General features: G+C 53.1%; 1 protein-coding gene across 1 annotated transcript in view; it reads left to right on the top strand.

The window, feature by feature from the left end:
* Positions 1 to 12,331, top strand: part of ATRNL1 (attractin like 1) — a 656,009-nt gene that overhangs the window by 529,548 nt on the left and 114,130 nt on the right. Inside the window, exon 28 of the mRNA XM_083149894.1 lies at positions 371 to 478. Within this exon, the coding sequence (XP_083006020.1) occupies positions 371 to 478 (108 nt within the window). The remainder of the gene's footprint in view (positions 1 to 370; positions 479 to 12,331) is intronic.

Genomic DNA, 12,331 nt, shown 5'->3' on the forward strand with positions numbered 1-12,331 from the left:
TGTAATGGTTAGCATTACTGCCTCACAGCGCTGAGGTCATGGGTTCGATCCCCACCATGGCCCTAACTGTGTGAAGTTTGTATATTCTCCCCGTACTTTTGTGGGTTTCCTCCGGGTACTCCGGTTTCCTCCCACAATCCAGAAATATACTGGTAGGCTAATTGGCTCCCAACAAAATTAACCCTAGAATGTCTGTGTGTGCGTGTACATGTGGTAGGAAATATAGATTGTAAGCTCCACTGGGGTAGGGACTGATGTTAATGTACAAATATTCTATGTACAGCGCTGCGGAATCTGTGTGCGCTATATAAGAAATCTGACATCCCAAAACCTCTGTGAATTGTAATAATAGATCTTTCTGTCTCCACAGCAACTCATGCGAGAGCGTCAGCAGATGGCGAGTCGGCCCTTTGCGTCTGTGGATGTGACGCTTGAGGTGGGCGCGGAGCAGGCGGAGTTGGTGCGGGGACCTGCAGAGGTAAGGAGTCACACGTCCCTATTCTCACTCTGGTACCCAGCAGTAATACTACAGTGATGGAAGTGTAAGCTGCAGCCATAGGAACCGGTAACGTCACTGAGGCACGAGGCACAGAATGCCTGACGCTTCTCTCATGTCACAAGTTCTTGGAGGTATATGTGTTATTGGCACAGACCTGACCTCACTGTGTAAAATTCTAGTGCAGTGCATGCTGGTATGTGTAGTGCCACAGGAGACTGAGGGCCGCTTACTGACTAACCCCGATCTAGAGCCACCTCTTCTTACTAGTATAACCCCATCTTACTTCTGCGCATGTACTGCGTGTGGTGGGGAGTAGTGTGCTCTGCGTGGTGGGGATGGGAGCAGTGTGCTCTGCGTGGTGGGGATGGGAGCAGTGTGCTCTGCGTGGTGGGGAGCAGTGTGTGCTGCGTGGTGGGGAGCAGTGTGCTCTGCGTGGTGGGGAGCAGTGTGTGTGGTGGGGATGGGAGCAGTGTGCTCTGCGTGGTGGGGAGCAGTGTGTGCTGTGTGGTGGGGAGCATTGTGTGCTGTAGTAGTAGTAGTAGTACGTTTATTTATAAGGCGCCGCAAAGTGTCCGCAGCGCCGTACATAGCAAACAAAAAAAAACAAATTACAAGGTAACCTACAGGGTGTGTTGAAAGATACAGTATAAATAGGGGTATAGCTGGTAGAACTAAAATCAGCATCAGTTCAGAAGTAGGTGTCAAAATTGTCAAGGAGACTGAAGATGAAGTAGAGGAAGGGAAGAACAGGACAGGAGCACAGGTGAGGTAATGAGGTAGGGTGAGTACGTGAGGAAGGAGGGCCCTGCTCATAAGAGTTAACGGTACTTATGTAATATCTGGGCTCCCGTTTTTCTTATGAGACCGCGACCCCTCGCGGGGCTCGCTGCGCTCGCCACGCTTCGGGCACGGTGGCTCGCTGCGCTCGCCACACTATATAAAATCGACTCCATGCGTACTTGGATAGTAGGGCTATCAAAAAATAGGGTGCATTTAACATGGGAGCCCAGATAATACATAAGTACCGAGTTAACATACTAAAAACAGGTGGGTGGACGAACGAAATACAATAGGATAAGTAGGAACGGAGGGGAACGGAGGCAGGATAGGAGGATCAAAAGAGGTTAGGAGGAGGGATAGGCTAGTCGAAAAAAAGTGGGTTTTGAGGGAGCGCTTGAAGGAGGTAAGGGAATCAGATAGCCTGATAGTACTGTGTGGTGGGGATGGGAGCAGTGTGCTCTTCGTGGTGGGGGAGCAGTGTGTGCTGTGTGGTGGGGATGGGAGCAGTGTGCTCTGCGTGGTGGGGGAGCAGTGTGTGCTGCGTGGTAGGGAACAGTGTGTGCTGCGTGGTGGGGATGGGAGCAGAGTGCTCTGCATGCAGGGCAGTAGTTTGCTGTGTGGTGGGGAGCAGTGTGTGCTGCGTGGTGGGGATGGGAGCAGTGTGCTCTGCGTGGTGGGGAGCAGTGTGCGCTGCGTGGTGGGGAGCAGTGTGTGCTGCGTGGTGGGGATGGGAGCAGTGTGCTCTGCGTGGTGGGGAGCAGTGTGTGCTGCGTGGTGGGGATGGGAGCAGTGTGCTCTGCGTGGTGGGGAGCAGTGTGCGCTGCGTGGTGGGGAGCAGTGTGTGCTGCGTGGTGGGGATGGGAGCAGTGTGCTCTGCGTGGTGGGGAGCAGTGTGTGCTGCGTGGTGGGGATGGGAGCAGTGTGCTCTGCGTGGTGGGGAGCAGTGTGTGCTGCGTGGTGGGGAGCAGTGTGCTCTGCGTGGTGGGGAGCAATGCGTGCTGCGTGGTGGGGAGCAGTGTGCTCTGCGTGGTGGGGACGGGAGTAGGTTTCTCCGCACGCTCAGTATTTGGGAGTAAGTGATGTTTCCATTTGTGGCTAATGGTTGTGCCGGGGACCATCCAGCCGTCCTAATGGAGGAGCTGGAATTGGCGCACACGGTGTTACATGGACGCAGTAGTGCATGAAATGTCTCATTACCTGTCACCTGCAGAGCGATCAGACAGTGCCGGGTATTGTGCTGTCTGCATCACTGTATACCCCCCCCCCCCCCCTCACTCCATTCTGTGCCACCCACCATGTACTGCACTCCCCAACATCTGCTCCTCACTGTACAGCACCCCCCAGCCTCTGCCACCCACCATGTACTACACTCCCCAACATCTGCTCCTCACTGTACAGCACCCCCCAGCCTCTGCCACCCACCATGTACTACACTCCCCAACATCTGCTCCTCACTGTACAGCACCCCCCAGCCTCTGCTACCCACCATGTACTACACTCCCCAACATCTGCTCCTCACTGTACAGCACCCCCCAGCCTCTGCTACCCACCATGTACTACACTCCCCAATATCTGCTCCTCACTGTACAGCACCCCCCAACCTCTGCCACCCACCATGTACTGCACTCCCCAACATCTGCTCCTCACTGTACAGCACCCCCCAGCCTCTGCCACCCACCATGTACTATACTGCCCAACATCTGCTCCTCACTGTACAGCACCCCCCAGCCTCTGCCACACACCATGTACTACACTCCCCAACATCTGCTCCTCACTGTACAGCACCCCCCAGCCTCCGCCAGGGGATGCGGTCATTTGGTCTACTGCATTATGGTCGACAGTCATTAGGTCGAATCCATTAGGTCGACATGCTAAAAGGTCGACATGACTCTAGGTCGACATGGGAAAAGGTCGACATGATTCTAGTTCGAAAGGTCATTAGTTCGACAGGTCATTAGTTCGACAAGGTCATTAGTTCGACATTGTCTATGTCGACATTCACAAGGTCGACATGGAGTTTTTCACTGTTTTTTGAGCCAACATGTGCCGACAGGCGGTATTTCATGCCCTACCATCCACTAGGGCGTGGTGGGAGAATAAAATAGTGTGCCGAGCGTAGCGAGGCACCGTGCCCGACGCATAGCGAGCGCAGCGAGCGATGCGAGGGGATGCAGTGCACTTTAAACTGTGTCCATGTCGACTGTGTTGACATTCAGGTAAAAAAACAGTGAAAAACCCCATGTCGACCTTGTGAATGTCGACATAGACAATGTCGAACTAATGACCTTGTCGAACTAATGACCTGTCGAACTAATGACCTTTCGACCTAGAATCATGTCGACCTTTTCCCATGTCGACCTAGAGTCATGTCGACCTTTTAGCATGTCGACCTAATGGATTCGACCTAATGACTTTCGACCATAATGCAATAGACCAAATGATCCCAACCCTCTGCCAGACACCATGTACTATACTGCCCAACATCTGCTCCTCACTGTACAGCACCCCCCAACCTCTGCCACCCACCATGTACTGCACTCCCCAACATCTGCTCCTCACTGTACAGCACCCCCCAGCCTCTGCCACCCACCATGTAGTACACTCCCCAACATCTGCTCCTCACTGTACAGCACCCCCAACCTCTGCCACCCACCATGTACTGCACTCCCCAACATCTGCTCCTCACTGTACAGCACCCCCAGCCTCTGCCACACACCATGTACTACACTCCCCAACATCTGCTCCTCACTGTACAGCACCCCCAGCCTCTGCCACCCACCATGTACTATACTGCCTAACATCTGCTCCTCACTGTACAGCACCCCCCAGCCTCTGCCACCCACCATGTACTACACTCCCCAACATCTGCTCCTCACTGTACAGCACCCCCCAGCCTCTGCCACCCACCATGTACTACACTCCCCAACATCTGCTCTTCACTGTACAGCACCCCCCAGCCTCTGACACCCACCATGTACTACACTCCCCAACATCTGCTCCTCACTGTACAGCACCCCCCAGCCTCTGCCACCCACCATGTACTATACTGCCCAACATCTGCTCCTCACTGTACAGCACCCCCCAGTCTCTGCCACCCACCATGTACTATACTGCCCAACATCTGCTCCTCACTGTACAGCACCCCCAGCCTCTGCCAGACACCATGTACTATACTGCCCAACATCTGCTCCTCACTGTACAGCACCCCCCAGCCTCTGCCACCCACCATGTACTACACTCCCCTACATCTGCTTCTCACTGTACAGCACCCCTCAGCCTCTGCCACCCACCATGTACTACACTCCCCAACATCTGCTCCTTACTGTACAGCACCCCCCAGCCTCTGCCAGACACCATGTACTATACTGCCCAACATCTGCTCCTCACTGTACAGCACCCCCAGCCTCTGCCACCCACCATGTACTATACTGCCCAACATCTGCTCCTTACTGTACAGCACCCCCCAGCCTCTGCCACCCACCATGTACTACACTCCCCAACATCTGCTCCTCACTGTACAGCACCCCCCAGCCTCTGCCACCCACCATGTACTATACTGCCCAACATCTGCTCCTCACTGTACAGCACCCCCTAGCCTCTGCCACCCACCATGTACTACACTCCCCAACATCTGCTCCTCACTGTACAGCACCTCCAGCCTCTGCCAGACACCATGTACTATACTGCCCAACATCTGCTCCTCACTGTACAGCACCCCCCAGCCTCTGCCACCCACCATGTACTATACTCCCCAACATCTGCTCCTCACTGTACAGCACCCCCCAATATGTGCCACACACCATGTACTATACTGCCCAACATCTGCTCCTCACTGTACAGCACCCCCCAGCCTCTGCCACACACCATGTACTACACTCCCCAACATCTGCTCCTCACTGTACAGCACCCCCAGCCTCTGCCACCCACCATGTACTATACTGCCCAACATTTGCTCCTCACTGTACAGCACCCCCCAGCCTCTGCCAGACACCATGTACTATACTGCCCAACATCTGCTCCTCACTGTACAGCACCCCCCAGCCTCTGCCAGACACCATGTACTATACTGCCCAACATCTGCTCCTCACTGTACAGCACCCCCAGCCTCTGCCACCCACCATGTACTATACTGCCCAACATCTGCTCCTCACTGTACAGCACCCCCCAACCTCTGCCAGACACCATGTACTATACTGCCCAACATCTGCTCCTCACTGTACAGCACCCCCCAGCCTCTGCCAGACACCATGTACTATACCGCCCAACATCTGCTCCTCACTGTACAGCACCCCCCAACCTCTGCCAGACACCATGTACTATACCGCCCAACATCTGCTCCTCACTGTACAGCACCCCTCAACCTCTGCCAGACACCATGTACTATACTGCCCAACATCTGCTCCTCACTGTACAGCACCCCCCAGCCTCTGCCAGACACCATGTACTATACCGCCCAACATCTGCTCCTCACTGTACAGCACCCCTCAACCTCTGCCAGACACCATGTACTACACTCCCCAACATCTGCTCCTCACTGTACAGCACCCCCCAGCCTCTGCTACCCACCATGTACTACACTCCCCAACATCTGCTCCTCACTGTACAGCACCCCCAGCCTCTGCCACCCACCATGTACTATACTGCCCAACATTTGCTCCTCACTGTACAGCACCCCCCAGCCTCTGCCAGACACCATGTACTATACTGCCCAACATCTGCTCCTCACTGTACAGCACCCCCCAGCCTCTGCCACCCACCATGTACTATACTGCCCAACATCTGCTCCTCACTGTACAGCACCCCCCAGCCTCTGCCAGACACCATGTACTATACTGCCCAACATCTGCTCCTCACTGTACAGCACCCCCCAACCTCTGCCAGACACCATGTACTATACTGCCCAACATCTGCTCCTCACTGTACAGCACCCCCCAGCCTCTGCCAGACACCATGTACTATACCGCCCAACATCTGCTCCTCACTGTACAGCACCCCCCAACCTCTGCCAGACACCATGTACTATACCGCCCAACATCTGCTCCTCACTGTACAGCACCCCCCCAACCTCTGCCAGACACCATGTACTATACTGCCCAACATCTGCTCCTCACTGTACAGCACCCCCCAGCCTCTGCCAGACACCATGTACTATACCGCCCAACATCTGCTCCTCACTGTACAGCACCCCTCAACCTCTGCCAGACACCATGTACTACACTCCCCAACATCTGCTCCTCACTGTACAGCACCCCCCAGCCTCTGCTACCCACCATGTACTACACTCCCCAACATCTGCTCCTCACTGTACAGCACTACCCAGCCTCTGCCAGACACCATGTACTATACCGCCCAACATCTGCTCCTCACTGTACAGCACCCCCCCAATCTGTGCCATACACCATGTACTACACTCCCCAACATCTGCTCCTCACTGTACAGCACCCCCAGCCTCTGCCAGACACCATGTACTATACTGCCCAACATCTGCTCCTCACTGTACAGCACCCCCCAGCCTCTGCCACCCACCATGTACTACACTCCCCAACATCTGCTCCTCACTGTACAGCACCCCCCAGCCTCTGCCACACACCATGTACTATACTGCCCAACATCTGCTCATCACTGTACAGCACCCCCCAACCTCTGCCACACACCATGTACTACACTCCCCAACATCTGCTCCTCACTGTACAGCACCCCCCAATCTGTACCACACACCATGTACTATACTGGCCAACATCTGCTCCTCACTGTACAGCACCCCCCAACCTCTGCCACACACCATGTACTACACTCCCCAACATCTGCTACTTACGGTACAGCACCCCCCCCCCAATCTGTACCACACACCATGTACTATACTGCCCAACATCTGCTCCTCACTGTACAGCACCCTCCAACCTATGCCATACACCATGTACTATACTGCCCAACATCTGCTCCTCACTGTACAGCACCCCCCAATCTGTACCACACACCATGTACTACACTCCCCAACATCTGCTCCTCACTGTACAGCACCCCCCAGCCTCTGCCACCCACCATCTACTACACTCCCCAACATCTGCTCCTCACTGTACAGCACCCCCCAGCCTCTGCCACCCACCATGTACTACACTCCCCAACATCTGCTCCTCACTGTACAGCACCCCCCAGCCTCTGCTACCCACCATGTACTACACTCCCTAACATCTGCTCCTCACTGTACAGAACCCTTCCCCCAACCTATGCTAGGCAGCATGGGCCTGATTCAGACGAGTTTGCTATGCTGTGTACACTGTATACTGGAACCCCCAGCCCTCCTGGGTCCCCCCCACAGGAACAGACAGACACTGAGCCGCATTCCTTAGCACAGTCCATCTCGCTGTGTTTACTGCTTATCACAAAGAGGGACAGGTCGATAAACGCCACTGAGGGGTCTGTGAAATGTCATCCACCTCAGAGCCGGGGGTCCCGGCCTGTAATACCTGGGTATATCTGTGTGTGCTTCATTACCCAGGTCCTATTCCACAGGCGAGGCCTGGGGTGGGCACTTACCTCCAGCGAGGTGCCAGCTCGCCCCTGCTGTACGCGCGCCCCCGCCCGTGTTATAATGATTTCTGTGTATATTATTAGTGTCCCTGTCAGAGCGCTGCCCACACAGGGTGACATGTGCAATAGCCCAGCAATCCAATTAATGTCATTATGGTCGCGGCATTGATCGCCTATAACAACTGATCGATCGGGAGACCATAATTACATTAATTGGAGCTTTGTGCTGGGGATTGGATTTGATTTACACGTTTACATGGTGGCGTGCACTAATTAGGGATCTATAATACAGGAGGAACGCCTCTCCCGGGGTGGGCACTGCACTCTGTGTATCTCTGAGTAAGTCAGTGCCGCCGTGTTCTGGTCTTGCCCACTGTATACCAAGGTGCCACCAGCCCTGCACCCACAGAAGAGCCCCGGGATCGGCAGTGTGATTCCTGGTCTCTGCAGATGCAATGCATGGGACTAGAACATCCAATCACCACGTTCATTACATTAGAGGTGTCCAGTAAGGCGGGCGCTTGTAAAAACATAGGCAGCAAACCGTGGATGGTTGCTTACCACTGACGATTGCTTACCACTCATGGTTGCTTACCCTTGTTTTTTGCTTTCCATTGCTGGCTGCTTACCGCTTACGATTGCATTGCCACTGTTTGTTGTTTACCATTGATGGATGCTTACCACTGACGGTTGCTTACCACTGACGGTTACTTACCACTGACAGTTGCTTACCACTGACGGTTGCTTACCACTGACGGTTGCTTACCACTGACGGTTACTTACCACTGACGGTTGCTTACCACTGATAGTTGTTACCACTGACGGTTGCTTACCACTGACGGTTACTTACCACTGACGGTTACTTACCACTGACGGTTGCTTACCACTGATGGTTGTTACCACTGACGATTGCTTACCACTCATGGTTGCTTAAGGCTGATGATTGCTTACCATTGTTTTTTGCTTTCCATTGCTGGCTGCTTACCGCTTACGATTGCGTTGCCACATTTTGTTTACCATTGATGGATGCTTACCACTGACGGTTGCTTACCACTGACGGTTGCTTACCACTGATGGTTGCTTACCACTGACGGTTGCTTACCACTGATGGTTACTTACCACTGATGGTTGTTACCACTGACGATTGCTTACCACTGATGGTTGTTACCACTGACGATTGCTTACCACTCATGGTTGCTTACGGCTGATGATTGCTTACCCTTGTTTTTTGCTTTCCATTGCTGGCTGCTTACCGCTTACGATTGCGTTGCCACTGTTTGTTGTTTACCATTGATGGATGCTTACCACTGACGGTTGCTTACCACTGACGGTTACTTACCACTGACAGTTGCTTACCACTGACAGTTGCTTACCACTGACGGTTGCTTACCACTGACGGTTGCTTACCACTGACGGTTACTTACCACTGACGGTTGCTTACCACTGATAGTTGTTACCACTGACGGTTGCTTACCACTGACGGTTACTTACCACTGACGGTTACTTACCACTGACGGTTGTTACCACTGACGATTGCTTACCACTCATGGTTGCTTAAGGCTGATGATTGCTTACCCTTGTTTTTTGCTTTCCATTGCTGGCTGCTTACCGCTTACGATTGCGTTGCCACTGTTTGTTTACCATTGATGGATGCTTACCACTGACGGTTGCTTACCACTGACGGTTGCTTACCACTGATGGTTGCTTACCACTGACGGTTGCTTACCACTGATGGTTACTTACCACTGATGGTTGTTACCACTGACGATTGCTTACCACTGATGGTTGTTACCACTGACGATTGCTTACCACTCATGGTTGCTTACGGCTGATGATTGCTTACCCTTGTTTTTTGCTTTGCATTGCTGCCTGCTTACCGCTTACGATTGCGTTACCACTGTTTGTTGTTTACCATTGATGGTTGCTTACCTCTGATGGTTATTACCTCTGATGGTTGCTTACCACTGATGGTTATTACCGCTGATGGTTGCTTACTGCTAATGGTCCTTGTGTCATAGGTGAGACTCTCAGCAGCAGCATAGGATTGCTCTGCAGCGCCTCCTCCTGTTCGCTGGGGGAATCACATGTAGATGCCTCTATTCCTCCCTTGTGCTTTGTTGCGTGCTTCGCTCTGTGAATGAGCCCCTGTGGTGTCTGTGCTGCTGTTACCAGAGTGTGAATCAGCCCCGATCTTATGTCTATGGGGGACAGTGTTCTCACAGTAATCACACCATTGTTGGCCATCCGGGGACACCGCTATAACATCTGTCAGTGCACTCAGCAAGGCGAGGTCACCACACACGCTGGGAGTTGTAGTTGCTGCTTTCTGGATAATGATGGAACAGGTTACATGTGCAGTAATCACGTGTGAGGCGTGTTACCTCCTTACACATGTCTTTGGGGTACTAATCTCTGGGGGATATAATCAGGGCCGGTGTAAGGCTTCTCCCCTTAAGGCATACCTTCCTAACATTGCGGAATGGCAGGGAGGCTACAAAATTGTGAGGTCCTCCCAGTGCCCTGCTTTCCCTGGAGGCCCCCCGCACCCGCTCCTTTACCACCCACAACAGAGTACAATGAGGAAAGTATGCCTCAAGGGAAGCTATTGGGGTGAGGTCTTAGAAGTTCCACTGCAGCCATCTGCATTAAGGCCAACAAGGATCCTCAGAGACATTCTTCATTTTTGATAGGCAGACTTCGCGGCGCCCCCCCCCCCCCCCCTAGATCCTGGCGCCCTAGGCAGCTGCCTAATGGTAGAGCCGGCCCTGGATATAATACAGGAGCAGTGACGCACTGTGGGACGTATTGTACATAATCTGCGCGGGGAATATAATTGTGCACAACAAGTATCTGTACAACTATCTAACAATCTCATCTGTAAACATATATAACACAAAAGATACGTGACGGATATCCACAAGCCACCACGTCATCACAGAACTGCGTCCTCTCCCGTTACACGCACACGGCCTGTGTGACCATCACGCCTGCAGTAGATGACCGGCCACATGTGATTGCAGCGAGCCGCGGTGATAACAGACTGCGCTGTGTAAATAACCAGGCGTCAGACAGCTGCTCATACTACACCCAATTATCTCTCGCCCTGATTTCTCGGGAATTTCCCTGCTTCCCTGTGTGCTCATGCTTGTATCACTAGTATCTGTTGTTACATCTGTGTATGGTTGTGACAAGTGCACCGGGCCGCTTGTGTTACACCTGTGTATGGTTGTGACAAGTGCACCGTGCCGCTTGTGTTACACCTGTGTATGGTTGTGACAAGTGCACCGTGCCGCTTGTGTTACACCTGTGTATGGTTGTGACAAGTGCACCGGGCCGCTTGTGTTACACCTGTGTATGGTTGTGACAAGTGCACCGTGCCGCTTGTGTTACACCTGTGTATGGTTGTGACAAGTGCACCGGGCCGCTTGTGTTACACCTGTGTATGGTTGTGACAAGTGCACCGTGCCGCTTGTGTTACACCTGTGTATGGTTGTGACAAGTGCACCGGGCCGCTTGTGTTACACCTGTGTATGGTTGTGGCAAGTGCACCGGGCCGCTTGTGTTATATTTAGGGTAAAATGACTAAGATCGGATGGGTGCGAATGTAATCATTCCTACCCATCCGATGTCAAATACAGCCGGGACCCGGTGCCCAACTAATTTACAATCGGCCAAATGAGGCTGATTGCTGTATTTATCTACTTCAGGGACAGCTGCATTCGGCAAGTAAGTCAGAATTGTCACATCAGTCAGATCCGTCACATAACAGCGTCACATCCCCCCCCCTCCCCCAACACACGGCACAGCGCTCCGCATCTCCTGCACCATACATGTAACATGGACACCTCCTCTTATACTGGGGTACCCGCTGTAATGTTATTTGTCACACAGCAGAGCGCTCCGCATCTCCTGCACCACACATGTAACATGGACACCCCCTCTTATACTGGGGTACCCGCTGTAATGTTATTTGTCACACAGCAGAGCGCTCCGCAGCTCCTGCACCACACATGTAACATGGACACCTTCTCTTATACTGGGGTACCCGCTGTAATGTTATTTGTCACACAGCAGAGCGCTCCGCATCTCCTGCACCACACATGTAACATGGACCCCTCCTCTTATACTGGGGTACCAGCTGTAATGTTATTGTCACACGGCAGCGCGCTCCGCATCTCCTGCACCACACATGTAACATGGACCCCTCCTCTTATACTGGGGTACCCGCGGTAATGTTATTTGTCACACAGCAGAGCGCTCCGCATCTCCTGCACCATACATGTAACATGGACACCCCCTCTTATACTGGGGTACCCGCTGTAATGTTATTGTCACACGGCAGAGCGCTCCGCATCTCCTGCACCATACCTGTAACATAGACCCCTCCTCTTATACTGGGGTACCCGCTGTAATGTTATTTGTCACACGGCAGAGCGCTCCGCATCTCCTGCACCACACATGTAACATGGACACCCCCTCTTATACTGGGGTACCCGCTGTAATGTTATTTGTCACACAGCA

Source organism: Crinia signifera, chromosome 6 (assembly GCF_055691185.1).
Source record: "Crinia signifera chromosome 6, ASM5569118v1, whole genome shotgun sequence".
Classification (NCBI taxonomy): Eukaryota; Metazoa; Chordata; class Amphibia; order Anura; family Myobatrachidae; genus Crinia; species Crinia signifera.